Genomic DNA, 19256 nt, shown 5'->3' on the forward strand with positions numbered 1-19256 from the left:
GTAATCTGGTATGCAAGCTGTTTTTACATTAGTGGTTATAAACTATAGATACATACTTTAGTAGAAATGGATCCTAGATTAAAGTTAAATGAAACTGGTTACATCTAGACTAAAGTTAAATGAAACTGGTCATCTATGCACATGTAGCCAATTGGCAAAAAAATTGCTATTACATTTTTGTTGTTAGTGATGGAGGCTAAAAAAGTTTGACCCCACTTGATATGATTGTGTTAAATGAATAGCATATAGGTGGGGGAGAAACTAGCTAGTGCTCATGCAAGGGGGATTTGAATGCTTCTCTATAAATTGACCACTACAGGAGGCCAAGATAGTAAAATTAACATGAAGGGTTTACAAGGTTTTGTGATGCTTATGGAGCATAATAAACCTTACATTGCAGTGCTCTTTATACAATTTGTATATGCAGGCATGGCGTTGTTCTCCAAGGCTGCAATTTCTAAAGGAATGAACCCTTATGTGTTTGTTTTCTATAGACAAGCTTTTGCAACACTTGCTATAACTCCATTTGCTTTCTTTGTGGAGAGGTTACCCAAATACTCTTAATTTTTTTTAGTTACTCTTTATCTCTCTATGATATGTTTCTTTTGGTTGTGATTTTTTCTTCTCTAATTAAACTGCAGGAAGACTTCAGCTTCCCTATCATATTACTTACTATTGAAGCTCTTCTTAATTTCTCTATTTGGGTATGTAATTGGTATGATTATTGTTACCATGCTTTGATTTTGGAGACTACCATTCAAGTATATAAATTAATATATATATATATACATATATATATTTTATCAACATTCAAGTGTATTGAATACCGCAAAAATTTTATTCTAACAATCTTTTACACATGTGAAATTTCAGGATTACCTTGAGTTTAAATCTATACTACTATGCAATGAATTACACATCTGCAACATTTGCTGCTGCAACCACTAACACAATTCCTGCCATTACCTTTGTCATGGCTGTTTTCTTCAGGTAAATGAAAAAATATCTACATGCCACAGTCAAAGTCTTTAATAAATAAAAATGAATTAATACAAATATTTGGACCAACTATTTAATTTCTTTCATTATAGAATTAAAAATAAATAAATAAAATAAGTTCTAAACATTTCAGGATGGAAAGCATTTCAATAAAGCAGTGGCATGGAGTGGCCAAGGTGTTGGGTTCTGTAGTAGGTGTTTCTGGGGCATTGGTATTTGCTTTTGTCAAAGGACCCCATGTGAAGTTTGTGAACTGGTACCCAGCAACCCACAAAGAAATTTCAGACATAAGGTCTAGTTCCAAAGTGGAATGGGTAAAAGGTTCTCTTTTCATGCTCTTGGCCAACACTGCATGGTCTTTGTGGCTAATTATGCAGGTTCATCTACTTTTTTTTTTATCTCTCTCTATCTTTACACATGTACGCAAACACATCCATACATACTTGCATGTAGATATGGGTGTTTGCGTACCTTAAATTGAATTATTATATATATATTTTTTTGTTGAAACTCACACACCCACTTTGCTTTCATGAGAAGTTGAACATTGCCTAATAAAGTGGCGTTGTTTTCAGTCTATGGTTGTGAAGCAATATCCAGCGAAACTACGCCTTACAACTCTGCAGTGCTTCTTCAGCCTCATACAATCAGCTATTTGGGCAATTTCCATGGAGAGGAACATATCATCGTGGAAGCTTGGATGGGATGTTCATCTTCTCTCTGTGGCCTATTGTGTATGTAATTTCATCAGCCATTTTCCATATCTCAGAGACTAAGCTAAATGTAAATGCATTCACTAATGAAATAAATAAGAACTACAGCTACAACTCTGAAAGTCTAGTGCCCATTTGATAATGCTTCATGGAATTTCATTGCCTCTCTGATTGATAAAAATGTTAAATGCGAAGAAATATATCCTCAAAGACATTCAATTTCCATGGAATTCCCTTGCATGGCTTTACTGTTCAATCATGTCCAAAACATTAGGTTACAATTACTCTGAAACCTTCATTGCATCGGTTATATGTATTTGCCTTGGTATATAAAATTAACAGTTATGACTTGCCTATAAGGGCAAAGATGTGTCCTTTTGAAACTAAAAAGTTAGATGTCAAGAAAAGAATAGTCCCTTTACTTAGGCCAGTGACTCATCAGGCAGACAAAACGATAGTTTGACATGTGAGACCCATTCCAAATATTTCGAACTCCTTTTTTAGGTTCAAACCAATTCTCTCCCTTAGTTCCTTAAGACCTCTTTCCATGTAAAGTTAGCGCATGAGGGAATCCCTAAGAAAGCTCGAGGGCGCCTTAGCTCATATCAAGAACTTCCTCTCTACAGATAAGCCTTGATATTCCCTCACCCTTGGAAAGGCCCCTTCCATTTGGATTGGTCCATTTATGTGCTCCCCGAGGATAGCGCACGTGCACTGACTTTATGTGCTCCACAGGTAAAGTTAGTGCACGAGGGGATCCCAAATAAGGCTCCATTTGGATTGTTCTATTTTTGTGCTCCCCAAGGCGAGATAGTGCACAAGCACTAACTTTCTGTGCTCCACAGGTAAAGTTAGTGCACTAGGGGATCCCAAATAAAGCTCGTGGGTGCCTTCACTCGTCACATGAAGAATTCCTCTAAGTCTTGAAATTCCCTGATCTAATTTTGACCGTCTTCATGATTATCTAGAATTTCTAAAATAACGAGGAGTGTCACTCGTTGAAGTCAAAACCCTCGTTTGATGTAGAATTTCTAAAATATCTAGAATTTTGCGTGACTGCTCTCCTCGAGCCACCTATATATATTAGGTGTCCCATTGCTAATCCCCCCTTTTAACCACTGGGTAATAGAGGATGACGTCTTCGTGACAAAGAGTTTTTACCCAATTGGTGGGCAGTATAAATAGGAGACAGAAGTTCCATTAAAGGCACCAACCACCACCACAATCTAAAATAGACTCGATTAGACCTCTAAAGGGGATTAAGTGGATCTTCTCATCTTCTCCAAGGGAGAGAATCCTCTGTCCTAGCTCAGATTTCCACTCAGGCTTCTACCTTCGGTGCTTCTGTCATGTGTAAAGCAATCTCCTACACGATTCAGAACCTGACACCAACGAGGATAATTTTGTCACACTCAAATCTAACAAACAAATAGTTTGAGCCATAAGAGCAAAAGTGGATTATCTATTTGTTTTATATATGATTATCTATTTGTTTTATATATGTCAAGCTATTTGTTTTAAACAAATAGCTTGACATTTACATCGTTGGCATAGTCTTATTGGTTATGCTAAAAAATTATGCTCCATCACTTCATAATTGAGAAGAAAAAAAAACCTAGTACAATGGAATGTATGCAAGAAGCACGCGTGCATGCGCACACATGCACTAATTATACATACACTTTCTTAATTCCGTATACTCTATGACATACATAAACATGAATGTGCTTAGAAACATACTACTTTCAGTATTAATACATCTACGGATTTTGTGCTTGTTTTGAACTGATAACCTAATGAAAATGGCTGCAGGGCGTGATTGTGACTGGGATAAGTTACTGGTTGCAAGTGTGGGTTGTAGAGAAGAAAGGTCCTGTATACGTAGCCATGTTCACTCCATTAGCACTTATTATAACAGCCATCTTTTCAGCATTCCTGTGGAAGGAGACTCTTTACTTGGGAAGGTCCATATATATACTATCTGCTAATACATCACTAATTTCACTTCTAACTGTGATATTGATATTGATATTGATACTGAGAGTCGTTTTTTCATATTGTGGTAGTGTGTGTGGGGCATTGTTGCTGATAGGTGGGCTCTATAGCGTTTTGTGGGGGAAGAACAAAGAGGCGAAAATATCAGAACCTAATGATGAGAACGTATTGGAATGCGTTACACATGTGTGACTGATGGACACATTGTTGCAACTTGTAAGATATTTTTCATATATTTAATGTGACATGTCACACTAGGGCATAATTAATTGTATATACAGAAGCAGCTTGCTCCTAAAGTTCTTATCTTTTGGATTCCTCCGTCGTTTTGGTTGATCGAAAACTAATGAAAAAGAAAAAGGGAAAATTAGAGTAAAAAAAAAATTGTAGTTTTTTTTTTCCTTGAAGAATTATAAAAAAGAAAGTTTCAGATTTCATTCTGTTTCCTTCATAATATATATATATATATATATATATATATATATATATATATATAATTTTTTGGAAAAATAATATAATCGTTCTGCAGTTTTCTTCATCTCTCAGTTAACAAATGATATACTATTTTTCTATTTTTTTAATATTTTAAAACGATCACGTATAAGTGTGAATATATATCTATACATAAATATTTGCGCTGTTATTATGGTTTAAGTTTCTGAATTATGGACTAATTTTTAAAATTTAAAGTCTATCTACATTCATTTTCTGCCAAGCATTCGATCATAAGTGTTCCTAAATTCTTTCACAACGGCAATTCAATGCTCTATATAAGATGGAATTTAATTAAAAGCTCTGAAAATTTGAAGGAAAATTAAGAAAAATAAAAGGAATTAAAGAAGAGGCTTTGCATGGTTTATGACAGATGATTAATGAGTACCAATTGTCTCTATTGTAATAATTCAACAGCAATAATTGGTAAAATAATTGGAGATCAGCTTGCACCAGAAAGGAAGGATTTCAGCCATGCCATTATGAAGTGTGTAAGTGCACTTATTGCTAAAATCCGATTAGAAAGCATCAACCATGTGAGATTGCTACGTTTTTAGAAGTGCGTTCATAGCTTGCCTGAATAAACAGTGGCTTCTACTGATTAGAAAGCTCACTCTACTGCGTACCGATAAATTTTAGGGTTAATTTCAATGACACATCTTGAATTTGAATAAATTTCACATGAAGACACTTTTCAAAAATTACTATCACTCATAGTACAAACTTGTGATCTGTAATGTTACCGATTTTCCCTATTTTTTATTTTTGAGAATTTATTTGATTTTTTTCGGGGATTATATTAATCCTTGCCTCGTTTTGCATGTCACGCGGGCCTCAGAGGACGTTTTGGTCATTTTTTTAAAGCCGAGGGTTTTAAAAGTATATTTTTAATCATTTTAAGTCAATTAGAAGTGACGGTATCATTTTTAGAATTTTTCAGAAGTCGGGACGATTTCCGGACTTGGGAACTTCTCCAGGTTTTCTCATCTTAAGTGAGGGGCGTTATCGACATTTCACATATGTGTGTGTGACGACCCTAGATTTTTCAACCCAGTGTGTCCTGTGATGAACCAAAAGAATGACCCGATAACGGATCCGAAACGCGGAGATGAAGGAAACTAAGTGGCCACTAGAGATGTACGTCATCCCTAAGGCATCAAAATGACTGATAAACACCGAATATTATATATTCAAGCACCCTAAATTGCATTAGTATAGTCCGTTGTATGTTAATTTATGTAGATTATCTTCATTTCTATGTTTTTATGCATTTTCAGGTTCATTGGCCAAAATGGAACAAGAATAAGGCCTTGTGGAATCTTGAGCAACAAAAGGTGCCAATGCTGAATTCTGGCAGCAGTAGAACCTGGACTTTGCTTGCCATTTTGACCTTCCAAACTCGAGAACTAGACTTCCCTCATAACATGAAAGATTTAGAGCTCTGAATCAGCTTTCCAAATCTTCAAACAGTTTGTCATTCGGAGCTCGGAGCAGAGAGTTATGGCCTTGTTACCAGAGGCGCGCAGAACTGCCTGGCAGCAATGAAATTCTGCCTTGATCTTCATTTTCGACGAACCATCCTTGAGAATTGGATCTCCACCAAAACATGAAATATTTAGAGCTCTGAATTAGCTTTCTAAATCTTCAAACGGTTCATCATTCGGAGTTCGGAGTGCAAAGTTATGGCTGTTTAACCAAAGTAGGTCTGGGCAGAGCAAGTGAAGCATGGTCATTTTTACACTAAATTCGAGTGCTCGAGGCCTTGCTTAGAGTGCTCGAATTTTGGGCAGAATGCCCTTCGGAAATGGCTCATTTCAGCCCACTTGCACCTTGGTTTCTTCACTTTGCTTTCCTCTTTAATGAAGTGGTTGGAGATGTTGGTTGGTGACCTTTTGGTGGTAGATAAGGCAAGGAAGGCCACACATATCATTATCCTATATTCTAGCAAGATAGAGGAGAGAGAAGAGAGCAAGGAGGAGGGTGTTCTTGAGTGCTACAGTAAGAGCACGAAAATGGAGTCTTGGATGGAGCTTCTTCCTTCTTCTAGCTTAGCAATGGGTAACTAACTCTTTCTCTAGGGAGGTGATGAAGTCCCACCCTTGTAAGCATGTCCTAGGATAGTCTATTTTGGGGATTTGCCATGTATATTTTATAGTCTTTTCATAACCAAGAGCACCTCATTTGTTGTAATGAATGTTGATACATGTATGGATGATTTCTTTAAGTTGATTATCTTGTCTTAGATGATGTCTTAGAGTAATCATATTGCTTGAGTTTTTCATGGTGAGAGTGGAAGCAAGGTTATGAAATGGTTTCATGGCATGTTGATAGGTGACTTTGATAGACCATTGCTTAGGAAATCCTTTGATGGTGTATGCTTAATCTCTAACTCCATGTGCTTTATCATTTTGTCAAGAACTTGATAGTCTCTCATTTAAGTAAATGTGTATAAGCTACACCTTAGTTAGGTAGTCTAAGCATGTTTATCTTTTGATGGATTATACTTGTTTGAGACCTAATGTACCTCTTGATTACTTATATGGCAACCATGTGTTGCTATGTAAGTCTTGACCATCATATGTTGTTTTTCCCCCAATTTAGGTCTAATCTAGCATATGTATAGGGATGGAGGCGGATTCACTTCCCTAGTCTCCTCTTCTTAATCTTTTCATCCTAAATTCCTTGCAAATTAGTGTTTTATGCACTTTGAATTCCTAATTTAAGTGACAACAAACAAAACGTCTATGAACACCCCTTCATCATCCTAAGAATGACTCTAAACACTTAGGTTGCCTTAGACTGGCGTAGTCCCAGTGGTTCGACTTACCCGACCAATAGCCCTATTTTACAATGATTCGTGCTATTGCGAAGGTTGATGTTAATTGACCAACCGATCAATTTTTAGCGCCGTTGCCGGGGACTGCAAACGGTTTAGCAACCAAAGTTTAGGGTTAATTTTAGTTTGATTGTGAATATTGTGTCTTGTGAATATTCCTTGTGTGTTTTGATCATCTTCGTGTTGTAAGATTCTAGGGACTCGGAGCTCGCCGTGGGATTGCTAGCAAATTGTAAGTCTAGAGGACCCCAGGTAAGTCTCTTGACTTCTAGTTTCGCATTGTGAATATTGTGTATGTGTTTAATTTAGTTGTGAATCCCTTGTCGAGGCTCTTATCTTGTTTATATTTTGTGTTCAAGCATCGGTCCTTGTCGTGGCCATTTACATTTTCTGTCTTGATAATTGAGGAGAAAGGGAACATCGTATGTGGAGTTGTGGTTGATGAATTGCTTTGTTGAGTATATGCTTTGTTGTTGATGTTCGGTCGTAGGTCACTTTCCTTACCCACAATCGATTCTCCCATTGATATTAACTCTCTTGAAAGAACTCTTAGACGGAACCTTAGGGAACCCACTCTTATAAGGGACCTTGAAACTGAATTCAATATAATGGGGTATAACGTAGGAAATCCGGGGAATGAAAGGGCTGAAATTCCTAATATCGAGCCAATGACTCTTAGAGATCATTTCATCCCTACCACCTATGCTTCTCCATCTTACATAGTGATGCCAAACATCGATGCAGCTCAATATGAGATCAAATCTAGTACCATCCAAATGCTTCCATCATTTCATGGCTTTGATAATGAAGATCCATATAAGCATCTTGATGAGTTCCTTGAAATCTGTTCGACCATCCGGTTGAGAGGTTTTCCGGACAATGCACTCCATCTCCATCTTTTCCCATTCTCCCTAAAGGATAGGGCAAAGTATTGGTTAAACTCCCTCGCTCCCAACTCTATTACTTCTTGGGCTCAATTGCAACAAGAATTTCTTAAGAAGTATTATCCGGTGAGTAAAACCAACCAAATGAGGCGTTCCATTCTAAGCTTTTCTCAAATTGATGGAGAACAACTCCATGAGACTTGGGAAAGGCTACAAGATCTTCTTCGGAAATGTCCTCATCATTTGATCCCAAAATGGCAATTAGTGCAAGCTTTCTATGCCGGCTTGACCGAAACCCATAGATTCATGGTTGATTCTTCTTGTGGTGGGATGTTCATGTCCAAGAATGCGGATGAGGCTTGGACCCTACTTGAGAATTTAAGCGAAAATTCACTTCAACATAATTCTCGCAGGACTCCGGCCTCAACCAATGCAAAGAACACCAACCTTTCTCAACCAAAATCTATAAGGGAGGAATCATATCAAGTGGATGCCATAGCTCATAAATTCTACCAATTGATGGCACCACATCTTCCTCCTTCATTGTCTCAAAATTCGGCAAGTTCGATTTGTGGCTCATGTAATAGTCCATTTCATCTCTCGGAAGATTGCCCCACACCGGAGCAATTTCCCAATCCCAACCAAGAGCAAGCTAATGCCATGTTCTCACGGCCCGGGAACAATCCATATTCCAACACCTACAATCCGGGTTGGCGAGACCATCCGAATTTTTCGTGGAGGCAACAAGCCCCACAAAATTCCCAACTTCAAAATCAAGGGCCTCAAAATCAGCCCTCTTCTCAATATCAAGGTAGGCCTTTCCAAGCCTCTTCAAGCTACCAACCTCCATACAATCCAAATGTCTCCACTCAACCTCCTGTGAATCCAATTGATGAGATAGTGGCTGCAAACAAGCAAATGATGGAATCATTAAATGTGCAAATGATGGAATCATTAAACAAGCAAATCATAGATTCCAACAAGCATCTCTTGACATCCTTGCAACCTACTCTCCAAATGGTTCACTCCCATACTCAATCCATAGCTAGGCTCGAAAATCAAATGGGACAAATAGCTAACCAAGTGAACCAACTTCTTCAAAAAGACAAGGGTAAGCTTCCCGCTCAACCATTTGAAAATCCTAGAGGAATGCATGTGATTGATGAAACCCCTCCTCCGAGTGGGCCGACTCATGAACAATTTCAAGCTATCACCACCCTTCGGAGTGGTAGAGTGGTTGACAACAAGGTTGATGGAGACACAAGTGAGAAAAACCGTCCGTTGAAAAATCCAAATTCAAGCTCTTCAAGTCCAAATCCAAGTTCTTCTTGTCCAAATACCATTCACGGAAGTCCCACGCATGTCACCCCAAATGTGGAAACTACTTATGAGCCAAAAGCTCCGTTCCCTCAACGTCTTCAAGAGTCGACACATTTTGGGAATAAGAATTGCAAAATTCAAGACATGTGGGAGGTCTTTAGGCAAGTAAAGATCAATCTTCCTCTCTTGGATGCTATCAAGCAAATTCCTCCCTATGCAAAATTCCTTAAGGATTTGTGCACTCAAAAGCACACTTCCAGAAGTCATTTACCAAAGAAAGTGAGGTTAACCGAAAATGTTAGTGCGATCATTCAGCACAACACTCCTCCGAAGTATAAGGATCTGGGAGCCCCCACAATCTCTTGTGTCATTGGTGACAACAAAATCGAGAGGGCCCTCCTTGACTTAGGAGCTAGTGTGAATTTGATTCCATATTCGGTTTACCTACAACTTGGTTTGGGAGATCTAAAGCCAACTCCGATAGTGTTGCAATTTGCTGATCGATCTATTAAGCAACCACGGGGAATTATTGAAGATGTGATCATAAAAGTGGACAAATTCTACTTCCCGGTAGACTTCGTGGTTCTTAATACGGAACCAATCCATGATCCAAGAAAACACATTCCCATAATTCTCGGACGTCCTTTTTTAGCTACAGCTAATGCTTCCATTAACTGTAGATCCGGATTGATGGATATCTCTTTTGGGAATATGAATGTTAAGCTCAATATCTTCAATGCTGTGCAACTTCCTTCAGATGACAATGAGTGTTTTGAAATCACTATTGCTGATGAACACATTCAAAATCCAATCCCACCTCCTTCAACGGAGGATCCCCTACATGCTTGCTTGGTCCCTTTTGATTTTGAGAATTTTGGTGTGGACAAATCCATTCTGGAAGTCAACTCCTTGCTTGATATTCCATCACCATTTTCCTCTCCTTTATGGGAAGCACCAAATCCATCTCTATCGTGGGATTGTCCATCTCCTTCCATTTCTTCACCGGAGTTACCTCAACATTTTGAGGGTGAACCACCGGACAAAGGTAAGGAAAATGTTGACAAGTTGCTGAAAATTCTTCCAATCATTCCAGCCCAATCTAGAATCATTGTCCATGATACTCAACCTGTGAACAAACCATTTGAGTACAATGAGGTATATGACTTGGAGATTGCAAATATGAAAGGTCATGATCCTACCATTGTTAGTCAAAACAATGACATTCAACGAGCCTCCATAATCTCGAACAAGCAACACCTTTGCTTAAATCTGAAAATAAAAGAAGTGAGATTAAAAGCGATGCTCAAATCCTCTAAGGCCAACCTTGTTTCTCTTCAGAAGGATCAATATCCCTCACCATTCATTGATCCAAGTCTGAGACCATATGAAGGAGGCAAGTTGCATACGGAGCGTTAAGGATCAATCTCTCCAATGGATCCTGATCCTGGTTCGTCTAGCTATCGACATTAAATTTAGCAAAGCAAGGGAAGAAATTCTTTCGATGTTCCAAGCTTCCCTCATTTCAATTGCCTGAGCCTTGAAATTTTCCGGGAAATGGTTTCGAAAAGCCAAAAATTTGATTTTTCTGGAATGCTGTTCAATTGTGTTTCACAATTTTAGACCGGCTTATTAGACCTTCTCAACTCCTGTTTTCATTCCCGCAAGTTTCCGGCTCTATCAGACAATTTTCTCGGACTTTCGACATGGCACTCACATGCATAGCCTCTCATCTTCAATGCATTGTTGGATCATGGTTCCTCAAAATCATCCATGCATTTGTGTGATGTTGCGAAAGTTTGAAAAGTTTCTTAATTTCATTCATGCAGTAGAGAGTAGTTGCAAGGTCTCAAAATTTTCCCAAATTTCATCCATGCATTTGAGATGAAGTGCAAAGTTTAAATTTTTCCATGCATTGAATTAAAATGGAGTTGCTAAGTTTTAAAAAAAATTTCCATGCATTTGAGATGATGTGCAATTTCAATTTTTTTTTTCTTTTCTCCTAAATTCATCCAAGCATTAGAGAAAAATTGCTCAGTCTGAAAAAATTTCAAAATTTTCCATGCATTGCATTGAAGCTTAGAGCTTGGCAATTTTTCCATCCCTGCAATTGCAAAGCTTTTGAAAATTTTTTTTTCCACAAGTCCATCCATGCATTGCATTAGAATAATGTGCCAAGTTTCATAATTTTCCATGCCAAGTTTCACTTTCTATCCATGTATGCAAGGTGAAACTATTCTATCCATGCATTGATTTGGAAGCATATTGCAAGGTTTTATCAATTCTTCAGCTCTCAGTTGATCATTTTCACATTCACAATGCATAAGAATGAAGCACATAATGTTACAATGCATGCAAAAATTCATCTTTCAACCTCAATGCTCACTGCCGAGTGCTCCAAGGCTTTAACCAAGATTCCATGAGCCTACTGCCTTCATTTAGAGCACTCTAGCTCCTATTTAGAGTGCTCTAAATTTTCAGCCCAACATCCCGCAGCCACTGTCTCCAATTTGAGCGCTCGAAGGCCAAGCTTCGAGTGCTCGAAGCTTCACCAATTCCTTAGTATGCTCGCTGCCTAATTGTCGAGCACTCTAGCTCCCTTGTGGAGTGCTCAAAAATTCCCTGCATCCCTCTCTCTCTCTACCACCATCAACCCTCACCATGCCATGCACAACATTAACAACACACCAACACCATTTACCACTCCACCCCCCTCTCTCTCCTACGCAACCCACTTCCAATAATCAACCCCATCACACCAACCATGAACAACCATGCAACCCTCATGCATCCCCACATCATGCATGCCAACTCTCGGCTTCCTACTTCTCAAAACCAACCTCATTTTAAACCTACAACCCCATGCCTGCAACTCATCCACACTCCAAACCATCACCTACCCTCGGCATACCACCACATCCACCACACTAACCTGCTGCACCCCATGCATGCCAACAACCACCTTACTCCCCTTGCATGATCCCATCCCCATGACCTGCATGCATGCATGCAAGCCTCATGCATGCATGCACCTCCATCTTCCCTCATCTCCCACCATCCAACACCATCTCTCTGCAACACTCAACTACCATGCAAACCCAACCACCATCAACCCAGAAACCACACAACCACCTCAACTCCAACCCACAAACGTTTCCCTATGCATGCAATCATGCCACCATCCCTACAACCCAACTCTCGGCATCTCCCTCTCCTTCTGCAGCCACTGCCAGTTTTTCGAGCACTCGAAGTCCAACTTCGAGTGCTCGAACCCCCTCTCAACCTCACCCAAGCTCTCTCACTCAACAGCCGAGCCCTCTGCCGATTTCTAGAGCCCTCGAACCCAAGTTTCGAGTGCTCGCCATTGCCCGGGCTCTCTCATGCAAACCAACCGAGGCCACTGCCCCCATTTCGAGCACTCGAAAGCACCCTTCGAGTGCTCGAACCAAGCCTCTCTCTCTCTCCCTTTTAAAACCACAGCCCACCACTCTCACTCAACCTCATCTCCTCGGCTGCCAACCCCTCTCCTCCACCAACTCCACAACCCAACCACCCTCAACCTCACCACCCCATGCAAACCTACCTTCACCTCCTCCACCTTTTTTCCCACTCTCCTCTAACCCAAGCACCATCATCAACCTCCCACCCATCCCCACCATTTATCCCACGCACACAGGGCCTTTGGTTCTCCATTGTGGGGTAAGTTTCTCCTTCTTTTTTCTCTTTCACATTTGTGGTATCAATGGAGGATGGGCTTGCATGCAATGGAGATTTGTGATTGTTTGGGAGTTGTTCTTACAATTGCAGGGCCAAAAATTTTTGGGTTTCATCCTCCACCCCACTCATTTTCACCTTCTCCTTTTTGTGGTGCACGCTAGGTGTTCGCTGAAATTCCTCAACCATGCCAACCAACCTCAACCCTCCTGCATGCATGCATGCAAGCCCATGCATGCATGCCCCTCACTCTCTCATGCCACCCTCTCGGCATCCCCACCTCTCCACTCTCCACCTAACCACCCACACCTCCCCACCCAAGCATGCAAACCATGCATGCTCCCCACCCTCAACCATGCATGTCTTCCACGGCCACCCTACCCAAACCAACCAACCTTGGCTTCTATCCCCTTCACCCTCGGCATCCACCCTCCCCCACCTCACCTTCTCACTCACCACAAACTCATGCATGCCATTCATTCCAAAAAAAAAAAAAAAAAAAAAAAAAAAAAACATAATACTATATATATATAATAATAATATTATAACAAAATATATATATATATATATATATATATATATATATATATATATATATATATATAAATAAATAAGTCCTGTTTTTCTTTTTATTTATGTTTTGATTTTTACCTGTGTACATTAGTTCTGTTTTGATAGGTCTTCATGTCCAAGTTTGGGGGACGCCGTTGCGCACTCACATGGCTGAACATCTACGTCGTCGTCACTCCACTTGGTATTATTGTTCTTTTCCCCCCTTTACTCTTATTTTGTTTCACTTGTCTTCACACATTGAGGACAATGTGACATTCAAGTTTGGGGGTGCAATAGGACATTTTTGGTTTCACATTTTGACATTTTTGGTTTTATAATTTTTGCTAAGCAATGATAATGGAATTTGAAACCTGTTGGAGATGAAAGCATATGTTTAAAACTTCGTGTATAGAAGCAGCTGATATTTTTGAAAATAAAGAAATTTTGAGTTGAAATGATCATGTAGATTCAAATTAGTCTGTATAAATGTCTCAATTAAATTCTCGCTGGATTTGACACTCTTTTAAGCTTCACAATGCACGGATGCACATTGGAAACTTAACTGTGAGGCATGCAACTTGATCGACCTTGACCTTGGCCTAGTTAATTTGATTTGATGAACCTGATAGATGAATATCTTTGGCATGATGTAAGTTGTCTAAAAAAAAAAAAAAAACTAAAAAGGAAAGAAAATAATGACCAGTTGACGTTCGTAGCCTTTCCAACTCGAGCTATTAAGCCCTAGGAGTGTCTCTACACTTAACACCCTAAAGCCATCTGGTTTGGGAGTTGTTGGCCTAACGCTTGCTACAAGGGTTGGTTAGAAAGCTTAAAGGACTTAAACATTGCACGGTCATTCAAAAAGATTGTAATAAGCATGGTTCGCTAGAGTTCGTAGCCTTTCCAACTTGAGCTATTAAGCCCTTTGGAGTGTCTCTACAGTTAACACCCTAAAGCCATTTGGTTTGGGAGTTGTTGGCCTAACGCTTGCTACATAGGTTGGTTAGAAAGCTTAAGGGACTTTAGAATTGCACAACCATTCTATGTTTCGCTTATAAGTTGCAATAAATTGTCAATAAGCAACAAAAGTTGTCTTGTAAATAAAATCATGCCTTAGGGACCTCATTTAAAGGGGAATTCAATGATTTGAAAACTTGTGCTTTGGAATTGGAAAAGAAAGTAAAATCCGCATGTTGAGAATCCAATTCACTTTCACTGAAGCTAGAGTTGATTTCCATTCAAGAGATGATAATTGAGTTATTTATATAGACTTTGATGTTGATGCATGTATGTGGAAATGTATTTAGCCAATTTTTGTATCAATGCTTCATATATGCAAGGTAGTTTTCCGAATGACCCCATCTCCAGTTTTTGCCTGTTTCAAGTTGTATTTGAGCTATGTATCTATCTCATTTTACCATGGATGATATTTTTGTAGTAGCATGCCCATGGTTGTCTTTTCATTGAAGTATTCATTGTAGTTTTGCTAAGGGACTAGCAAAATGTAAGTTTGGGGGTGTGATAAGCGCCGAATATTATATATTCAAGCGCCCTAAATTGCATTAGTAAAGTCCGTTGTATGTTAATTTATGTAGATTATCTTCATTTCTATGTTTTTATGCATTTTCAGGTTCATTGGCCAAAATGGAACAAGAATAAGGCCTCGTGGAATCTTGAGCAACAAAAGGTGCCAATGCTGAATTCTGGCAGCAGTAGAACCTGGACTTTGCTTGCCATTTTGACCTTCCAAAATCGAGAACTGGACTTCCCTCATAACATGAAAGATTTAGAGCTCTGAATCAGCTTTCCAAATCTTCAAACAGTTTGTCATTTGGAGCTCGGAGCAGAGAGTTATGGCCTTGTTACCAGAGGCGCGCAAAACTGCCTGGCAGCAATGAAATTCTGCCTTGATCTTCATTTTCGACCAGCCATCCTTGAGAATTGGATCTCCACCAAAACATGAAATATTTAGAGCTCTGAATTAGCTTTCTAAATCTTCAAACGGTTCATCATTCGGAGTTCGAAGTACAAAGTTATGGCTGTTTAACCAAAGTAGGTCTGGGCGGAGCAAGTGAAGCATGGGCATTTTTACACTAAATTCGAGTGCTCGAGGCCTTGCTTAGAGTGCTCGAATTTTGGGCAGAATGCCCTTCGGAAATGGCTCATTTCAGCCCACTTGCACCTTGGTTTCTTCACTTTGCTTTCCTCTTTAATGAAGTGGTTGGAGATGTTGGTTGGTGACCTTTTGGTGGTAGATAAGGCAAGGAAGGCCACACATATCATTATCCTATATTCTAGCAAGATAGAGGAGAGAGAAGAGAGCAAGGAGGAGGGTGTTCTTGAGTGCTACAGTAGGAGCACGAAAATGGAGTCTTGGATGGAGCTTCTTCCTTCTTCTAGCTTAGCAATGGGTAACTAACTCTTTCTCTAGGGAGGTGATGAAGTCCCTCCCTTGTAAGCATGTCCTAGGATAGTCTATTTTGGGGATTTGCCATGTATATTTTATGGTCTTTTCATAACCAAGAGCACCTCATTTGTTGTAATGAATGTTGATACATGTATGGATGATTTCTTTAAGTTGATTATCTTGTCTTAGATGATGTCTTAGAGTAATCATATTGCTTGAGTTTTTCATGGTGAGAGTGGAAGCAAGGTTATGAAATGGTTTCATGGCATGTTGATAGGTGACTTTGATAGACCATTGCTTAGGAAATCCTTTGATGGTGTATGCTTAATCTCTAACTCCATGTGCTTTATCATTTTGTCAAGAACTTGATAGTCTCTCATTTAAGTAAATGTGTATAAGCTACACCTTAGTTAGGTAGTCTAAGCATGTTTATCTTTTGATGGATTATACTTGTTTGAGACCTAATGTACCTCTTGATTACTTATATGGCAACCATGTGTTGCTATGTAAGTCTTGACCATCATATGTTGTTTTTTCCCCAATTTAGGTCTAATCTAGCATATGTATAGGGATGGAGGCGGATTCACTTCCCTAGTCTCCTCTTCTTAATCTTTTCATCCTAAATTCCTTGCAAATTAGTGTTTTATGCACTTTGAATTCCTAATTTAAGTGACAACAAACAAAACCTCTATGAACACCCCTTCATCATCCTAAGAATGACTCTAAACACTTAGGTTGCCTTAGACTGGCGTAGTCCCAGTGGTTCGACTTGCCCGACCAATAGCCCTATTTTACAATGATTCGTGCTATTGCGAAGGTTGATGTTAATTGACCAACCGATCAATGACTTCCTATGGCATGATCAAATTGCATTATATGCTATTGTGTGATGATGTGAACATACACGCAAGTATAAAATGGTATTTTAAACATGCTACAATGGCCCATGGCCTTATTACAACTCATTTACAACATTTGACATGTCAGACCTCCAAGTTAGAAATATTACATTTCATAGACAAATCATGAACATGCTAACACTTGCATGTGAACAAGAATGTTTCTAAAGAAGCTCAACTCAGCAAATCACTCAAGCAATTGCAATCTCCAATCTTGTATCATATACTTGAAATATGTCACAGTATCGTAGGGGTGAGTAACATAAAGCTACTCGTAGGAAATAAGCATGCTACCTACGTTTTACAAGTGTACATGTTTTTATCATTGTGATTCATTCCACCTAACGTCTATGTCAAAGGTGAGACTCAGGGAGCATCCTAGCTACCTAAGATCATTTCTAGCATAAAACACATCCTTTATGCAATTTCAACAACACAAGAGCATGCTACACATAGAAACAAGATATAACATGCTTACACAAAGCAACTAGTTAGAAACATGCTTACAAAAAGCAACCAGATAGAAACATGCTTACACAAAGCAACTAGATATAGATTCTCAAAGTTATCAACTTGAAATCTAAATGCTAAATCAACTAAATAGCAATTTAGTATGGATGTACTTAACAACATCAAATCGCCAATAGCCAAAACAAGAGTCACAATATAAACATGATTGATAACTTGGAATTGAATGCGAAAACAAATAGTGGAAGACTTGGACATCACGTCTCGGACTAAACCAAGAACAAATTGGTTATTCCGGGCATTAACCTGCTGGGAAGACCACCCTAGTGCGCACTATCCCAATTGGGGAGAACTCATACCTCCCGCACTAAAGCCGACCTTTAGCCATATCACAGTAACAATGTCCCAAGACTCCAAAATAATCAAATAAGTTCACAACTTATACGTAATTTATATAATGCACTAAGTCACCTTCCATGCACAAGTATATTGTATCCACACAACACATGCTCTAAATCCACAACTACTATAGGATGACAATGTCGAATCTTTAAAGTGCGATTCGTTACACGCTATAACAATATAATCCAATATTGAAAACATAAACTCATAAATTCATTATAAGTCAAAAGTCATGCTTTAAACATACTATCAATATCAAATACATGAGTTAATCAATAATACCATAGAAACGGAATTTAATCTATAAACTAATTAAATTCCCTAGGTTTCAAATCTCAATCAAATGGCCTCCAATTAATACATGATAAACAATATAGTATGGTCATTACATACACCACATCAAAACTTGATTAGGCCATAAGAACAATAAAGTGGAATTTAATTAACTCATAATAATCAAATTCCTAACTTCTAAAACAACATCAAATGGTTCCAAATTAACATATGCTAGAACTTAAGTCATAGTTATCACAAATATCAAGTTAAACACTTAATTAGGCCAATGGAACCCTTAATTAGATTTTAATTAATTATTTTAATTAAAATCTCTAGATTTTCATACTTGTCCAAATGCTCTCAAATTAAAGTATGTTAAACAACATGCCAAGACATAATTTAAAAGCATATCACAAGTCAATTTCATGCATGGTACGGCCATGGGATTTAATCTTTCACAAAAGATAAATATTAAATAAATATGCAATTTTTATTCAATTAATACCAATTTAATATATGTTAACAAACATATTAAAACATGATTTTCTAGCATGCCACAATCCAAATCAAAGTTATATATCATCATGAATTTTAAATCTTATACAAAGAAATAAAAATTACCAACTTTCTAAATTTGATACAAGGCATACATATAAGTTGTATAATCATAAGAAATACTCAATACAACACATATAAATCCTAAAACATTTCCTACCTCAATTGGATGAAAATCCCAATTACCACCGAAATGAAATTGCCCTAAAATTTTGGTCCGCAAGACAGATATTTCAGCTTGTTACCTTCAACTTGGGAAATTCATAAAAAATTCAATTCTAATCCAAATTGAACGAATCCAAAGCCCAACTGAATCCAAATTGAATGAATCCTAAAACACTGTAATTTGATAATATCAATTTAGGTTAACAAAATATTTTCCTAATTGAAACAGTTTTGACCCACAACTTTGAAACAAATTCTGTCCAGAAAACACATTTTCAGCCTGTAGCTTCCAACTTTGAAAATTCATGAAAAATTCATTTGACATCCAAATTAGGTTAACCTAATTTATTTTGGAAGTAAACATATGAGAGTGTAAAAATGCAAATTTAAGCCTTGATCCAATATCAAAAGGTTAGTGAAATAAATTATCTAAAATATGTTTTCCAGCTGCAATAAAAACATGGACAACAGATAGTCTCGGATTTTTAAAAAAATTTAGAAATGCTCTAAAATTGTGAAAAAATTCTGAATACTGTAGAATCTATGGGGAAAGTTCCAGTAAAAATTTCAAGGTAATTGAAG

General features: G+C 38.2%; 1 protein-coding gene across 1 annotated transcript; it reads left to right on the top strand.

Moving 5' to 3' along the window:
* Window positions 1-276: 276 nt before the first annotated feature.
* Window positions 277-4144, top strand: LOC132273546 (WAT1-related protein At1g43650-like). Its single transcript, XM_059774506.1, has 7 exons — window positions 277-545; window positions 642-704; window positions 874-990; window positions 1133-1376; window positions 1575-1733; window positions 3525-3676; window positions 3779-4144. The coding sequence occupies exons 1-7, from the start codon at window positions 292-294 to the stop codon at window positions 3897-3899; spliced, it is 1110 nt and encodes a 369-aa protein (XP_059630489.1). The 5' UTR covers window positions 277-291; the 3' UTR covers window positions 3900-4144.
* The last annotated feature ends 15112 nt before the right edge of the window (window positions 4145-19256 follow it).

Source organism: Cornus florida, unplaced genomic scaffold (assembly GCF_030987335.1).
Source record: "Cornus florida cultivar Cherokee Brave unplaced genomic scaffold, ASM3098733v1 CherokeeBrave_3.0.0_Hap2_Chr09, whole genome shotgun sequence".
Lineage (NCBI taxonomy): Eukaryota > Viridiplantae > Streptophyta > Magnoliopsida > Cornales > Cornaceae > Cornus > Cornus florida.